General features: G+C 45.8%; 1 protein-coding gene and 1 long non-coding RNA gene across 5 annotated transcripts in view; one reads left to right on the forward strand and one right to left on the reverse strand.

Annotated features, from left to right (window-relative positions):
• Positions 1-15,267, reverse strand: part of ANO2 (anoctamin 2) — a 340,087-nt gene that overhangs the window by 62,153 nt on the left and 262,667 nt on the right. For all 4 annotated transcript variants that reach the window (XM_045467167.1, XM_045467165.1, XM_045467166.1 and 1 more), the window contains one exon: positions 10,491-10,565. In XM_045467167.1, coding sequence (XP_045323123.1) covers positions 10,491-10,565 — 75 coding nt within the window. The remainder of the gene's footprint in view (positions 1-10,490; positions 10,566-15,267) is intronic.
• Positions 534-10,473, forward strand: LOC123592168. Its single transcript, XR_006709614.1, has 3 exons — positions 534-708; positions 6,711-6,794; positions 10,149-10,473. It is a non-coding gene; the product is annotated as an uncharacterized LOC123592168 (long non-coding RNA).

A 15,267-nucleotide genomic window follows, 5' to 3' on the forward strand; every position in this document is an offset into this window, starting at 1 on the left:
CGTACAACACACGTGATGTTATTTCTTTCATTAGGGGGTTTCCAGTTGACCACGGAGGAGAGCTGAACTCTTACAGTGAATGATACCTGAGAGGTACTGCATGCTCTGTGAAGGGGCTGAGAGTACAGAGGAACAAGCAGATCAGGGGAATAATGGGATGTAAACTGGGCTCTCGGTGAAAGGAAACAGGGAGCCGTGGAAGGTGTCTGAGCTGAGAAGCGGTGAGTCAGCTTCATGCGGTGTGTGTGGGAAAGTTGCCCAAAGAAGAATAAAGAGAGATAAACCAGGCATGAGATTTGTAGACTCTTGGTCCTCAGGGTGAACAAAATATCACTGTAAGATTTCTCTGCCAGGCAACTGTAATAGAGGACTCGGATTTCTCCTTTGGTGCAGAAATCTCCGGCTGTTAGGCTGAAAGGAAAGCTTACCAGTCGCTTGACCTCCAAGGGCCCCCCATTTCCTCTTTCTAGAACCTAAGAATAATAACTCACTCTCCCAGACCAGGCCCTCTCCTCTCCCATCAGAGCCAGGGAGGACCATTTCCATGAAGCAGAAGGATGTCAGGGGAAGAAACTGCCCTGCATAAGCTCTCAGGGCAGAGGAAGGAGATTGAACGTCTAGGTGTGTAACCTGCTCAGAGCAAAACTCTAATTTGCGTCAGTCAAGTGAAGTCTTCTTAGAATTCTTTCTGCACAGGAGGCTGTTCAGGTAGTATTTCCTCTGGGATCAGGGGATGGCGGGGGCAGGAGGGGCGTGGTTGGCGCTGGCTGGGGACAGCAAAGATTCCCTCTGAAAATACAAAGTATCCTGGACTATACGTTCCCTCCCTAGAAAGGAGGGGAGGAGAGAGGGGGTAGCAGGGGTGGGGGTGGGGGCGCTCTGGTTCAAGCAATGCTTTGCAAGCTGTGTATGACACCGGTGGGCGAATGGGGAATGGGTTCCAGATGTGTCAAGGTATGAACGACTTCAGGCCTCTGGGGGGCGCCTGGGGGTGCCGGAGCTGGGGGTGTGCTGGTGGCAGCCTCAGCTGTTTATCCCCGCACGCTGTACAAATATCAGCATTTGCCCTGTGGGCCACAGTGTGAAAAAGGAGGCCTCCCTAAGGCAGGCAGGATGGCAACGTTCTCTGGGTAGAGGGCGTGTGTGCGTGCATGTGCGCACGCACATGTGTGTATGTCAGGGTGGAGAAGAGGTTACATGGGAATGACACCGTGTGGGAGACCCTCATTAGAGGGAGTGGGAGCGGCAGAAGCCCCAGCCTCCAAGGACGACGGAGGAATGGGCACCGTGTAAGTAGGAAAGGCTGGACATGACATCACCGCTCTCCAACAATGTAGACATTTTCACTTCCCGTTCCTCCGGGACTGTCACTGCCAGACAGTAAGGGCCTGGAAAACGTGGTGTGAGATTCTTTTCCCCCGAAATCACTTTTGCAGCAAAAGGCCAGTGATGGAAGTATTGATGAGGCGGGGGAGGCCAGGGCATCAAAGAGTGAGTGTGTGTGAGCGTTCTGGAGGATTCTGGGGGAATGGGGGGAAAACAATGGCAAAAACATCCTTTGCTTTGGGTCCTGGGGGTGGGGCATGGAGGAATGAGGGGGAAGGAGATTGGCTTCTATTCTTCTCCAAGAGGCCCAGCTGCTAAACTGGGGAAGGAAGAAAATTCTTTATTGCTACCCGGAGTGTGATCCATGGACCTGCTGCATGGGCCAGGAGCTTGGTCAACATGCAGCATCTCCAGGACAGCTCCAGATCCAGTGGCTCAGGATCTGCACTTGAACAAGACTCCTATCCAAGTTCTAGAGGCACTGCTCTACTCACTTGTCCCAGCCTCCTGTCCTCCTGGGCCCTACCTCCAACACACCCCTCCCCAGCCCTCTGGTGCTGTTCTGTGCAATCCTAGATTCTCAGCTCCTGATTTTCCCTTCCACTACAGCAACCAGGTCTGAAGCTGTTCTTCAGTGTCCCTGCAGGCTCCTCAGGACTCCTCAAGCTAGATGAGCCTGGAGGACACCAGCCCAGTCCTGTGACCAGTTTGCAGATGAGGAAACAGGCATGAAAAGTGAAGTGATTTGTTCAAGGTCACAAGGCGTGGCCTACAACCCTAGCCTCTGGGATCCTGATGGGAGTTAAAGGATATTAGCATTCAGGGGTCATCCACGTCCAGGCTCTAATTTCATATATAAGGAAACTGAGGCCCAAGAAGCAGCAATGTGATCGGTCCAGGGTCTGGACAGCTCCTGGCAAAGCTGGGATGCTAATGGCAGTGCCCTCTCGATTGCGTTATTCAGTACACATCTTCCTGAGCACTTATCCTTATAACAATCATGTAAAACATGCCTTTTGTGGATGCCATTTACTGACTGTCCAGGATCTGAACCCTGCTCTGTGGCTCCCACGTCTACAATCTCATCCTATCCTGATGTTAGAAAGCAGGTCCTCTAGTAGTACTAAATTCAGCACTGTTTTCACCACTGTGGCTACAGTGTTGATGTTGCTTAGTAAATTCAGGAAATATGTGCTGGGGATATTTCATGTTTATGAGCAGTCTCCCCCCAAATAGGCCAAAAGTGGGGACTTGTCTTGGACTGCATTCTGTGCCTCACGCCCTTTCACAGCGGTGCCTTACTGCAGAACCTACTTGGTAAAGATTTGCTGGTCTCTGGCTCTAGCACCCTAGCTCTCCAGAACATGGGAACATCACCATGGTCCCCATTGCTTTTGGTGTTCCGATCCCATAGCTTTACTTGTGGACACAGCCAAACTGCAACAGAACCCAGGCTATGGAGTCCAGAGTCCTATTTAATGCTATGAGAGACAGGAAGGAGAGACGGTCTGGTCCCCACGCTCCAGGTCTTACATCCACAATCATGGTGGAGAAAACCACTGCACACGTACAAGGATGAGCCTAATAGCAGGCGGACAGAGTACGGGCTCAGTTCATGAGCTTCATATGTGCCGAGCAGAGCACAGGGGGATTAGTCAGAGAAAATCCCACAGAAGTAGCTTTGGGACAGTTTCCTACGAGAAAGGTTTGGAGAGAATACCAAAAAAAAAAAAAAAAAAAAAAAAAAAAAGAGCAAGTAGAAACAGATAAGTCAGAAGCAATCTTGGCTGAACCACTGGGAGAAGAGCCAGTCTGAGGCAGGGCACATAATAGTAGCTCAATTTTAAAACACACACACACACACACACTACCGACTTTATCATTGACGTAATAGGTCGTCTCTGGCAACTTATTAATGATTAATTACCTTACTTTCTCATTCAGTCACTCATAAAATATGTCTTGAGTACCTTCTACATGCCAGTCACCATTCTAAGTGTCAGGGATATAGTAGTGAGCAGACTGCCCAGGAGTGTCTGCCCTCGTGGCACTGATCTTCTAGTGGGGAAAGACAGACAACAAACTACTAAAATGCATCAAACAGAGAGTATATCTGGTTAGGAAAGGCATGGGTGAGGAGGTGATATTTCAGGAAGGCCCTAAAGAGGGAAATCGGAGGGAAGGGGCTGTTAGGCAGAGAGTGGCCAAAGGAGAATAAAAGGGGGAGGTGGGTGTGGAGAGGAGGAGGGTCATTCCTGTGGTACAAGGATGCTGGCTTCTACATCTCATGAGATGCAGGGCCTTAAGAGAGTTTTGAGCAGAGAAGTGACATGATTTGATCCAGATTTTAAAAAGATCAGTAAGCTGATGATTTTTTTTTTTTTAAAGTAGGCTCTACACCCACCATGGGGTTTGAACTCACGATCCTAAGATCAAGAGTCGCATGCTCTATCAGCTGAGCCAGCAAACAACCTCAGCAGGCTGACTAATCTGGAGGGGCACAATTGGGACGCCACCACAATAAGGCAGGTGATGGAGGAGGGTTTCTGGGGGCTGGTCCCCAACACACAAGTGGAAGTAAATGACTGCCTTGGGCATGGAAGGAAAGCTCAGGTACCTAGCTCTAGAGCCAGGACACTGCTTCTGATAATCCCCTCCCACATAAAAAGAAAACAAAAGAGCTTTAATTCAAAAAGGAAAAACACTGTTGTAGCTTAACACATTGGGTTGGAGAAGAAAGAAAAAATTCACCTTGTCCCACGCTGGCCTCTGTCACAGCTGGGGAAGAGGAACACAGCAGCAGGGCACTGCCTTATTCTCAACCATCCCATGAAAAATATCCCCAGCTGATCTGGCAGACTGGCATCCCTGAAACCCTCCCCACAGCCGTGGTCCTGACCTCTCCTGCCAACGTTTAGTCACAGGGGGTGGAGGAGAGAAGGACGTTCAGTACTCACATGTGTTGCAGTATGTGCCTTTGGCTTTACCCTAATTCCATAACCCAACCCCACTTTTTTAGAAACATCACCCTGCCCCTTTATGTGCCACTCCACACTTTGTTCTAGGGCTGTGCCAAGCCCTTTTCTTTAGAAGACAGAGTTGTTTTTTTTTTTTTTCAATGAAAAAAAAAATAAGGAAAAGTTAGCATAAAATAAAGATTTTTAAAAATCTAATGGGTATGAGACTATGTAATTTATTGTCCAACCCATAATACTTTTGAAAGTAAGAAGGAGTGCTATTGATCTTTATTTCTGTCAACCCAAGCACGCCTGACTGTAAAGGGGTGATCTTTAAAGGGGTCCTGCCCTATTTCTACCACTCTCCTCCTAGCTCCTGTTCACGTAGTCCAGTTCTGGGCACTGGCTGATGACAGGTGGGGGACCCCAGGCATAGAGAGACGCAACAATTAGTTCTCAGTTCCAATATTGAATCTCCCATTTGTATCGAGATGTGGAGTCACTCGGGTGGGGTTGGGAAAAGGAAGATCAAAGATATAATTATATATTACTTCCAAACAACACAGAAAAAACTCCACACCAGTTAGGAGGTCTCCATGGAATTAAAAAAAAAATTAGAACTTTGGGGAGATGCCCCACCATTGAGCCAGTTTTCAGTACCGGCAAACCTCAAGAGTGTTGCGGGTTTGGTTCTAGACCACCGCGATAAAGCAAGTTATTATAGTGAAGAAAGTCAAATGAATTGTTTGGTTTCCCAGTACATATAAAAGTTATGTTTGTACTATATTGTAATCTATTAAGTGTGTGGTAGCATTATGTCTAGAAAAAACCCATCATACATACTCTGATTAACAAATATTTTCCTGCTAAAAAGTGCTAACCATCCGAGCTTTCAGTCAGTTGTAATCACTGATCACAGATCACCGTAACAAATATAATAATAATGAAAAGGTTTGAAACAATGCAAGAATTGCCAAGCTATGACACAGAGATCAGAAGTGAACAAACGCTTTGGGAAAATGGTGCCAAGAGATTTGTTCAAAGCAGGCTGCCACAAACCTTCAACTATAAAAAATGTAACACCTGCAAAGCGCAATAAAGCACAATAAAACGAAGGTATGCCTTCGTTTGTCCCTGGTGGTGAGGTAACCTGTTTGTTGTTGACAGTGATGCTGATGATACCAGTTCCTCTCTCAGACAGTAGACAAGCTTCTATTTTCAGTGCTCTCCTTGCCTGACTGATCACTGGCATATGACATAATTGATTGCCCTCCCCTTGCAATACTTTCTTGGTTTCCACAACTCCCTACAATCCTTTGGCTGTTACTTTTAATCTTGTCTTTTGGATCCTCCTCATGCTCCCAAACTTGAACATGGCAGTGTCTTGGGACTCAACCCTAGGACTTTCCTCTATTGACCCTCAGCCTCCTGGTAATCTCATACAATTTCATGGCTGTAAATACCACCAGTAACCATCTGATTAGGAGTCCTCTGAACTGCAAATTTATATCCATTATGAAGGCAACTCCAGAATTCCTCCCTATCCCAGTAAGGGATAACTCCAGCTTTTTTGATTGCTCAGGATAAGAACCTTAAAGTCATCGTGGACTTCCCTGTGTTTTGCATCCTATGATGAAATTCTCTTGGATTCACCTTTTCTCCAAGTATAAGCAGTGCCACTTGCATGGCTCTGGTTCTTGGCTTTCTGTTTTTTCCACTGGTCTAATTATATCCTGGCAACAATGCCACACCGTCGTATTTATTACTGTTTTATAATAAGTGTTCATTTGGTATATTCTTAGCCTTTGTCCTTCCATATAAATTGTCAGGGAGAAAACAAAAAGACCTAACACTGTTATGGCTCCATTAATGGCCACCCAACTTATATGCTATTATTACTGTGTACACTGTAATTCTACCTTATTTACTTTTATTTTAATGTTTATTTATTTTTCAGAAAGACAGAAAGACATAGTGCAAGCTGGGGAGGGGCAGAGAGAGGGAGACACAGAATCTGAAGCAGGTTCCAGGCTCTGAGCTTTCAGCACAGAGCCTAATGTGGGGCTCGAACTCATGAACCATGAGATCATGACCTGAGCTGAAGTCAGACGCTTAACTGACTGAGCCACCCAGGCACCCCGATTCTACCTTATTTTTAACCCTATGAGACACCGTCATTATTGTTTTCACAGCCAAGGTATGCATAGGCTTTCCCACATATTTACCACTTTGTTCTTCACTTCTTAAAACTATAATTCTCCATATGGGATCACATCTGAAGTACATTCTTAGGATTACCTTTAGTGAAAGATTCAGTTGGTGGCAAACCTCAGTTTTTGTTTCGCTATAAATATCTCTATCCTAATACTTCTATATTGTATTTCTCCTGGGTATAGAATTCTGGATTATCAAGTGTTTTCTTTTCAGCACAGGAAGACAGCATGTCGGTATATTCTGACTTCCAACTGCTATGTGAAATCAATGGCTAACTGGACAGTCTCTTCATTGAAGGTAATCTTTTGATTTCTGAACATATTTGAGATTTTTCTTGTGTCTTATATATTCTATGATTTCATTGTGATGAATGTAAATGTAGATTTCTTTTTATTTTTCCTGCTTGAATTTCATTGGGATTCTTCATTTATTTATTTATTTTGGAGAGAGAGACAGAGAGACAGAGAGAGAGAGAGAGAGAGAGAGAGAGAGAGAGGGAGGGAGCGCACAAGTCGGGGAGGGGCAGAGAGAGAAGGAGACACAGAATCCAAAGCAGGCTCCAGGCTCGGAGCTGTCAGCACAGAGCCCGATGTGGGACTCGAACTCACAAACCGTGAGATCAAGACCTGAGCTGAAGTCAGACGCTTAACTGACTGAGCCACACTGGGATTCTTCAATCTCCAAATTGGAATTCTGTTAGCAGAATTAGCCAATTAGGTGACCATCGGTTAGTGTATCTTGTTCATTACTATTCTCACTCCTTTTGCAGTAGTGCAATTAAATACATGTCAAATTTTCTCAGTCTGTTTCCAAATCTATTAATTTCTCTTTTGAATTCTCAATCTTTTGTCTCCCTATGCTGCATTATGGATAATTTTTTCTAACCTGTGCTGTAGTTCACAAATTATCTCTTCAGCTATGTCTAATTTGTTGTTAATCCCACCCATGGTGTATATATGTAATATTATGTTTATGTACATTTATATACTCCTGTTCATATTCATATCACATATGTTCATTATTAAATATTATATATTCATATTTATCAATATATATTCATTTCTAGAAGATTATTGGCTGCTTTTCAAATCTTTAGATCATTTTTAAAATAGTTTCTTATTTTTGGCAGATATTTTCAAACTGGCTGTCTTAACCTGTGACCTTTAGTCTTTTCTGTCTATCCCCACTGGTTCTCTTTCAGAGTGCTTCAGCTTCTTGTGCAATTAATTGTTTTTAACTGTGTTCTCTTTTTGGTCTTGGAAAAATTCTTCTGGGGGATTTTTTGAGGACTGGTGTAAATATGCCTTCCTACAGAGAATCTGTGTTGGCTTCTGCCAGGCACCTGGAAGGGCTGCCTGTCCTCGACCAAGTTTACAGCCCGAGGTTCCCTGGGTCTCTCAAGCGACAAACTATGCTGTAAGTCCATGATGGGGATCATCCATGACCACTTCTTAGAGACAAGGTTTTGTTCCTCTTTTCTCCCTGTTCTACTTAGAACCAGAGCAGTGTTCTCTACAGTCGCACGAGTCGGGAGGGGGTGGGTTTAGTTCTATTTCACATTTATTCTGAGAGTGTGGTTCCTTGTGGAGTTCCAGTTTAACTTGATGAGAACTTCCTGTTAGCATCCCCACTTTGAGTGAGCCATATCTTCTGATTTCTATCCTCCTTGCCCCATAAAACCACCAAAACCAAAGCCCAAGTTTGTCTACATGGGAAAATGTCCTCAAAGTAAAAGCAGTATTAATGCCCAGGTATTTGTTTCTTGGTTCTCAGTTTCCCCTAGATGGATCCATATTAGGAATAGCCTGGTATTGGGGTGCCTGGCTGGCTTAGTCAGTTAGGCGTCCAACTGGTTCAGGTCATGACCTCATGGTTCACAAGTTCAAGCCCCGCATTGGGCTCTGTGCTGACAGCTCAGGGCTTAGAGCCTGCTTCAGATTCTGTGTCTCAATATCTCTCTGCCCCTCCCCTGCTCACACACTCGCTCTCTCTCAAAAAAAAAAAAAATAAATAAATAAACATTAAAAATTAAAAAACAGGGGCGCCTGGGTGGCACAGTCGGTTGGGCGTCCGGCTTCAGCCAGGTCACGATCTCGCGGTCCGTGAGTTCGAGCCCCGCGTCGGGCTCTGAGCTGATGGCTCAGAGCCTGGAGCCTGTTTCCGATTCTGTGTCTCCCTCTCTCTCTGCCCCTCCCCCGTTCATGCTCTGTCTCTCTCTGTCCCAAAAATAAATAAACGTTGAAAAAAAAAATTAAAAAAAAAAATTAAAAAACAAAGGAATCGCCTAGTATTCATTACTAACCTATCAGCCCCCCAAGCCTTTAGGAAGAATGAAAAAATACATTCATCCAGTATTTTTTGTTATTTTCAGCAAGATGGGGTGCTACTAATATCCTAACCTACCACTACTGGAGATAGAAGTCTATTTTACTTATCAATTTTCTTATTTATGTATGTATTTGCCATCTGTAAACTCCTTAAAGGAGGGATTATTTTATTTTTTACTCTATTCCCAGTGCCTAAGAACAGTGTCAAGCACATAGATGGCACCCATTAAATATATTTTAATAGTGTTTTATGAAGATTTTACTTTAAGTAATCTCTGCACCCAACGTGGGGCTCGAACTCACAACCCCAAGATCAAGAGTCGCACACTCCACCAATTGAGCCAGCCAGGTGCCTCCCCGACCTGCCCCGTTAAACATTTCTTGAATGAATGAATAAACTTGGTGATGACAATATGCATATTGTGGGAGGCTCTGAAATGCTAAACTAAACTTTGTATCATTCCTGTGTAACACCCTGCAACTTGCCACATATTCTTGAATAAATTCTATATGCCTTGCTCTTGTTAAGGTAACAGATGCAGACTTCTAAGTCTTGGCGAGGCACCCATCGCCTCTGTACTTCAGAAGATCTGTACGTCATCTCTGTACTGCTCTGTGAAATGAGGAGCAGGAATAGGTGGTGCCTAGGATCCCTTCTCTTTTTCAATTTCTGAGATTAAGACATGGCTCCTGTCCCCAGTGATCACAGTGACCATAATAATGGCAATAATAATCTCAGATCAGGGCCAGAGTCACCAGAAAATAATTATGATTTCAGTCCCAGAATAAGCAATCCCTCCCCAACCCCACAACTAATGCTTAGAAATGCTTAGAAATGCTCTAAGGACCCAACTCTCCTTTGTAAAACGGAAGTTCCAGTCTTGAACACTAGAAGGAATGTACACAGAAAGGGGGGGCAGGTGTCTCAGTGACCTGAGCTGAGCCCTTCTGAGCTTCACCTTCCTGAGGTCTTCTTGCTCCACTCACATCCTGGCTCCCAAGAATGACCAGCTACCACTTTTCTGATCTGACTTGAGCCTGAATCACAGACCTATTCCTGATCTTTGCTGACATAGCTGAGACCATCTGGGTCTCCTGAAAAGGTTCTTCCAAACTCTAAGGGAGAACATAGGGAAGTAAACATGGCAACTCTAGTAAACGTGGCAAGGCTGAAGAATCAGGCTCGCGGAGCCAAAGCTGGCTGTCTTCTGTGGTTTCCAGGCTCTGTTCTCTTCCACAAACCAGTAGGGAGAGCCAGCCAGCCCACAGCCCCAACAGGCTGCCACAATTCTGCAGCCATCTTACCTGGATTACTTCTTCCAAGGTCTTGGTCTGTCTCAATGCGGAAGGCACCACATCACAACCCACCCCCGGAAGTTCCAATTTCAAATACCTGGGCTCAAGGCTGGGAAGACAGAGCCCCCTTCTGTAGCCACTGAAGGCCACTGACCCCCATCCCAGGTCCAAGGGAATCACCTTTCCCTCTTCAGATGGCGGGTAGTGGCCTCGCTATCAGGTAAGATCTTCCCTGTTCAGACAGGACTGTGGCTTCACCTTTACTAGTCCTCATTATCCCCACAGCATACTAGAATAACCCACCCATAGCATTTGCTCTACAGGATCTACGTGCATAAGTTACAGGCAGGTGTTCCATCAAGGAAATTACCATGAACAAGATGGAGGCGAAGTTCATCAAGTAACCTGGGAAACGATCTTTCCAGGTCAGCTTATCTTCATCATCCTGTGGAAACAGGAGAGTACAATCAGAAGGCACAAACAGATATATTGATTTTCTTTCAAATTTGCACCAATTTGCATATCCTTAATCATTCATTACTCTAGATAGGTGTTTTCCTAGTCTCTGATAGCCACAACAGCCCTCCTAATTCTGTGATCTCTACATAACCTGGAAAAACCAAGGCGAAATGAGGACAAGATTTGATCCTTGCCTCAAACTGAGCTGACATTTTAGTTACCAGCTGTGTGATCTCAGACACAAGTCTTGACGTTTCTGACCCGCTATTTCTTCATCTGTAAAATGGGCGCGGTCATGACACCCATTCTGCCTAATGCACAGGATGGTTTATTTACTTTGTTTCATTTTAAAGAGAAATATGTGAATGTAATAAAGCAACGGACAGATGACAGACAGAACCCGACCCAAAGAGCAGCATCCCCAAATAGATCATTCTTTAAATAAAACATCAACCATTCACTGTAGATCCTAGTAAGTGTACAAATTACCCACAACTGCCGTTCTTCAAAGAACCTGCACGTGTGATCGTTTGTTTCCTCCGAAAGGACTATGTTCTGCCCCCGGTCACAAAAGCAAACATTTTGAGGCAGAGGTTGGGCTGATGCCTTGCAGTCAATCTGTCTGCGAACCCCACCTTTCCTTCTCATACTGGGTCCAGTTCACCCAGGCCACTCTCCTGACCACAGTCATCCACCTTGGACAAACTCTGGGGGCCCACATTGGCAGGGCGACGCCAGCAAGGTATGGATGTAAGACATCTCTACCAATTAGCTGCCACTTAACTTCTGCCCGGGCACTTGATTTCTCCAAGCTGCCGTTCTATAAGATTAGAAATGGTGCAGTGTCCTGCCTACTACCAAGGTTGTGGAGAAAACCCTCTAAAGCCACATTGGTGAAGATGTCCTGGAACAGCAAAGTGCTCCATGCTGGTGAGGCAGGAGTCCCCCTGCGTCTCTGCAATGTGTCTGAGTCAAACTCAGCAAGTGAACGGTCCAGGGCCTCCTGCTCTATTTTCTCTTCCCTCCTCCCTCTTATTTCAGAACACACCTGCTTTGACTCTAGCAACAGTGCCATCTAGCCTGTGAGAGCTTGTACTGTAGGCTAAGGGCCCTCCTGGCCTAAAAGACTTCTTTCTAAAGACAAGTGGGCGCCCACCGTGTGCAGACCCTGGTGCCAGGCGTGGAGGGAAGACAGAAGAAAGTAGATATGATCACTGCCCTGGGAGGCTCACAGTCAGATGACACAGAAGGGACACCCACACCAAAAAGCTTCAGGAAACACTTGCCATTTGGGAGAGAGGGTTATCTGAGGAGTGAGGCTGTGGGCAACTTGAGAAAGGAATGGTGTGTGTCTTCCTCACGGCACATTGAAACTGAGCACAGGGCTGAGCTGGCTCAATAAATGGGGGTGGAAGTGAGGGTTAGGGCAGAAGCCATTCAGTGATTAGCACAGTCATTCCCAGATGACATAAGTAAGTGACACTCATATTTCATAGATGGCATGATACAATACAGGCTCTAGACACCGAGCCCAGCAGACTTTCCATCACACAGTGAGAACAGGTAACTAACTACCGGTCAGACCATTCTGAACAGGTGGGAGCTTGTAAACTTACTCCTATTAGGACTGGAACAAGACGTGTTCATATTCTAAATTAGGCCAACATTAAGAGGCCGTTAGCATTCCTTTACTTTTCTCCTTCAGTGTCAATTCTTAGTTTTACTCACACCAGTGATATTTGAGATTTTGATGAGGAAAAGTGAGGATAAGTAAGATAGTAATATCACACCAAATTACCATGCATCTTAGATTGATTAGCCAGCCTGTGGCGAGGGCCAAGCGGCATGCACCCACACACAGAGGTAAGAACTCTCAGCACCTCCCTCCTCTTTTAACAATGGAGATGACAACACTTGTCCCACCTAAGTGGCAGAGGCATTGTGCAGATCAGGAGTGAATGCCTCATGAGAGCTTTGTAAGCTATAAGGCGGTAGCAGACAAAAGTAAGATCTCATCAGCTTTTTGGTTATGTCAAAGGTATCAAAGGATTAGGAAGCACTTAGCTAATGTCCCCATTGTTAAGATACAAGGCTAGCTGTCTTCTGTGTTTGTTTCTTTGTCTCTGCTGTCTTGGGTCTTTGTCTCCGGGTTATGGCTCCTACTTCCAAGTCTCCAAATGGCAAACAGCTCAGCCGCAATATTCACTTGAAACCAACAAAGTGCCCTTTGGAAATGGGAGCACTGACAGTGTAGCAGGTGAGAATACTATGTAAACAAAATCCTTCCGGAGCAGTTTTGAAAAGCGGCCAATCATCCCTGAGTTGTATTTTCATTTTTAATTAAGGTATAATTTACATAGAGCAAAATTCCCCTCATTAGTGTGCAGTCCATGAGTTGTGATAAACATACACTGCTGTGTAGCCACAAGCACAATGAGGACAAGGAATAATTACAATTCACTCAGTAACCCCCCCACCCAAACCCCAGGTCCCTTTGGAGTCCATCTCCCCGATCTCCAGCTCCTGGCATGACCTGCCATGTGTCCCTTTAGTTTTTGCCTTTTCCAGAATGCTGTATGAGTAAACTAGAGAGTATGGAGCCTTTGGGCCTGACTTCCTTCACTCATCACATGGCAGCTGAGACTCATCCATGTGGCATTCCCAGGAGTCTGCTCCTTTTCATTGCTGAATAGTGTTTCATTGTATGGACGTGCCATGGTCCACCTACCCATCAGCAGCAGAGAGGTGTTTGGACTGTTTCCACCTTCTTATGATTATGAATAAAGTCATTGTAAGTACTGGTGTACTGGTTTCGGTGTGAGAATAGGTTCTCATTTCACTTAGGTAACTACCAAGTCATGGGCTTGCTAAGTCATAGGGTAAGTCTAGAAACGAGACTGAGAACAGTGATAACTGTATAAGACACCTTCTGTGAAGATGAAATGAGGTAACACATGGGAATTTGTATGGGTCCGTGCCTGGCACACAGCTAGAACCCAGTATTTGTTACCTAATATCATTACCATCATTCTTATGGCTTCATCTACCATGGACCTTGGCCATGACTGGAACATATCAGGTTAAGTTTCCTTGTCAAAGTAGCAAAGGAACCCCAATTCACTTTGGGCAATACTTCCTATAGCTCAGACCCAGGGACGACTCTTCCTGTTCCAGAGCTACACAACCATCCTGTGTGGCCTCATTCTGCCATTTTGGTGCCGCTCTGCCCTCAGACATAGCTGCTCAACGTTCCCTCTGCTAAGTGAGTGCTCAAGAACTCTCAAAAACATCTCCTTTAGAAACAGAGATCCCACCAACTTTACCATATTCTCTCTTTTTAGTTCTGTCTCCAAAAATAGTTCCTTCTCCAGGAACCCTTCATAGCCTGACCAGAGTAAGGCCAGCTTTTGAGTACATGTCCCTCCTTTCACTGAGCCTGAGCACCCCCACCCCCAACTGGTCTTGGTCCCCAGAGCCCCAGCACACACAGCCTCTTGGGCTGAGCCCAGTTCCTGCCCCTCAGCCCTGTTGACTTGCCCATGACTGATGCCCAGAGCCATCTAGAGACTCTAGAGATAAAGAAAGACTTTTAGGGACAGGGCCTCAATCGAGGAGGGAAGTCTTGGCAAAGGAGCATGAGGCAGTCACATGGCACAGCACCTAAGTCTACAAGCATGCCTGAAGCCCAGGGCTGAATGCAGTGTAATTTGTGGCTAAAATGGAAAACATTCTTTAATCCTCCCACTGCTTGGTTTACCCAGCAGACATAGAAAAACAGACTCTGGCTCCCTGTCTCCTGTCCTGAGGTCCAGCCTGCTTACTCTGCCCTCTTGGCTCCCCACACAGCTTGCTGCTTCACTTTCTCTTGTTTCTCAGCCTGCTGCCTTGGCCTTCCTGGGTTCCAATGCTGGGCTGAGATCTTCTCTCTCCCTGACCCTGGTCCCCACCGTTCCACTGTGTGCTCTGCCCAGATTCAGAATGGAGACAGCCCCTCCCTACTCACTCTCTCAAGGGAACACTCTTCTACACTGACCCCCTGGCAGGCCTCCTTGCCTGTAAAAGGAGGGAGTCTGGACTGAAGCCATTAGCCCCTCCACTAGTACTATATGTGAGGCCTTAAGATATAACCTCAGCTATAACATCACACAAAGGCCTTAAGCCGAATGACCATGGACTTAGAGTATGTCTAAACCCTGTGCCAGACTCCAAGGCTGACATGATCTGGGGTCTGGCTCCTCTCGAACTTCATTTCTTACCATTTAATCCCTTGCTTACTCCATTTCAGCCCCTTGGTTTCCTTCTTGCTCACTGAACACCCCAGCTGGTTTCTACCCCAAGACTTTTGTCAGACTCCTTGCTGACCTCTTTACCCAGCTAGGCCCTCTGCTCACACTCCTGTTCTCAGTCCTAGCACCCCTCCCGCCATGAGGTCCCAACGCTCCAGTCCATCCCCTGGCCCTTTCCATTCTCGATCACATCTCTTCACTATCTGAAGTTATCTTGCTTGTTTATCTCCTCTCTGTCTCCCTCAGGAAAACAGAAGCTCCACGAGGACAGGCAGTTTCTGTGTCTAGTTCTGCACCGGATCTCCAGAGCTGTGGTCAGCCTGGCCCATGGAGTTCACGTGCAAGTAGGACTCAGTGGGTGAATATCAGCTTGCAAACAACAGCCTAGCTCATTCTGGTAGC

The sequence above is a fragment of the Leopardus geoffroyi genome, chromosome B4, assembly GCF_018350155.1.
Source record: "Leopardus geoffroyi isolate Oge1 chromosome B4, O.geoffroyi_Oge1_pat1.0, whole genome shotgun sequence".
NCBI classification, from domain to species: Eukaryota; Metazoa; Chordata; class Mammalia; order Carnivora; family Felidae; genus Leopardus; species Leopardus geoffroyi.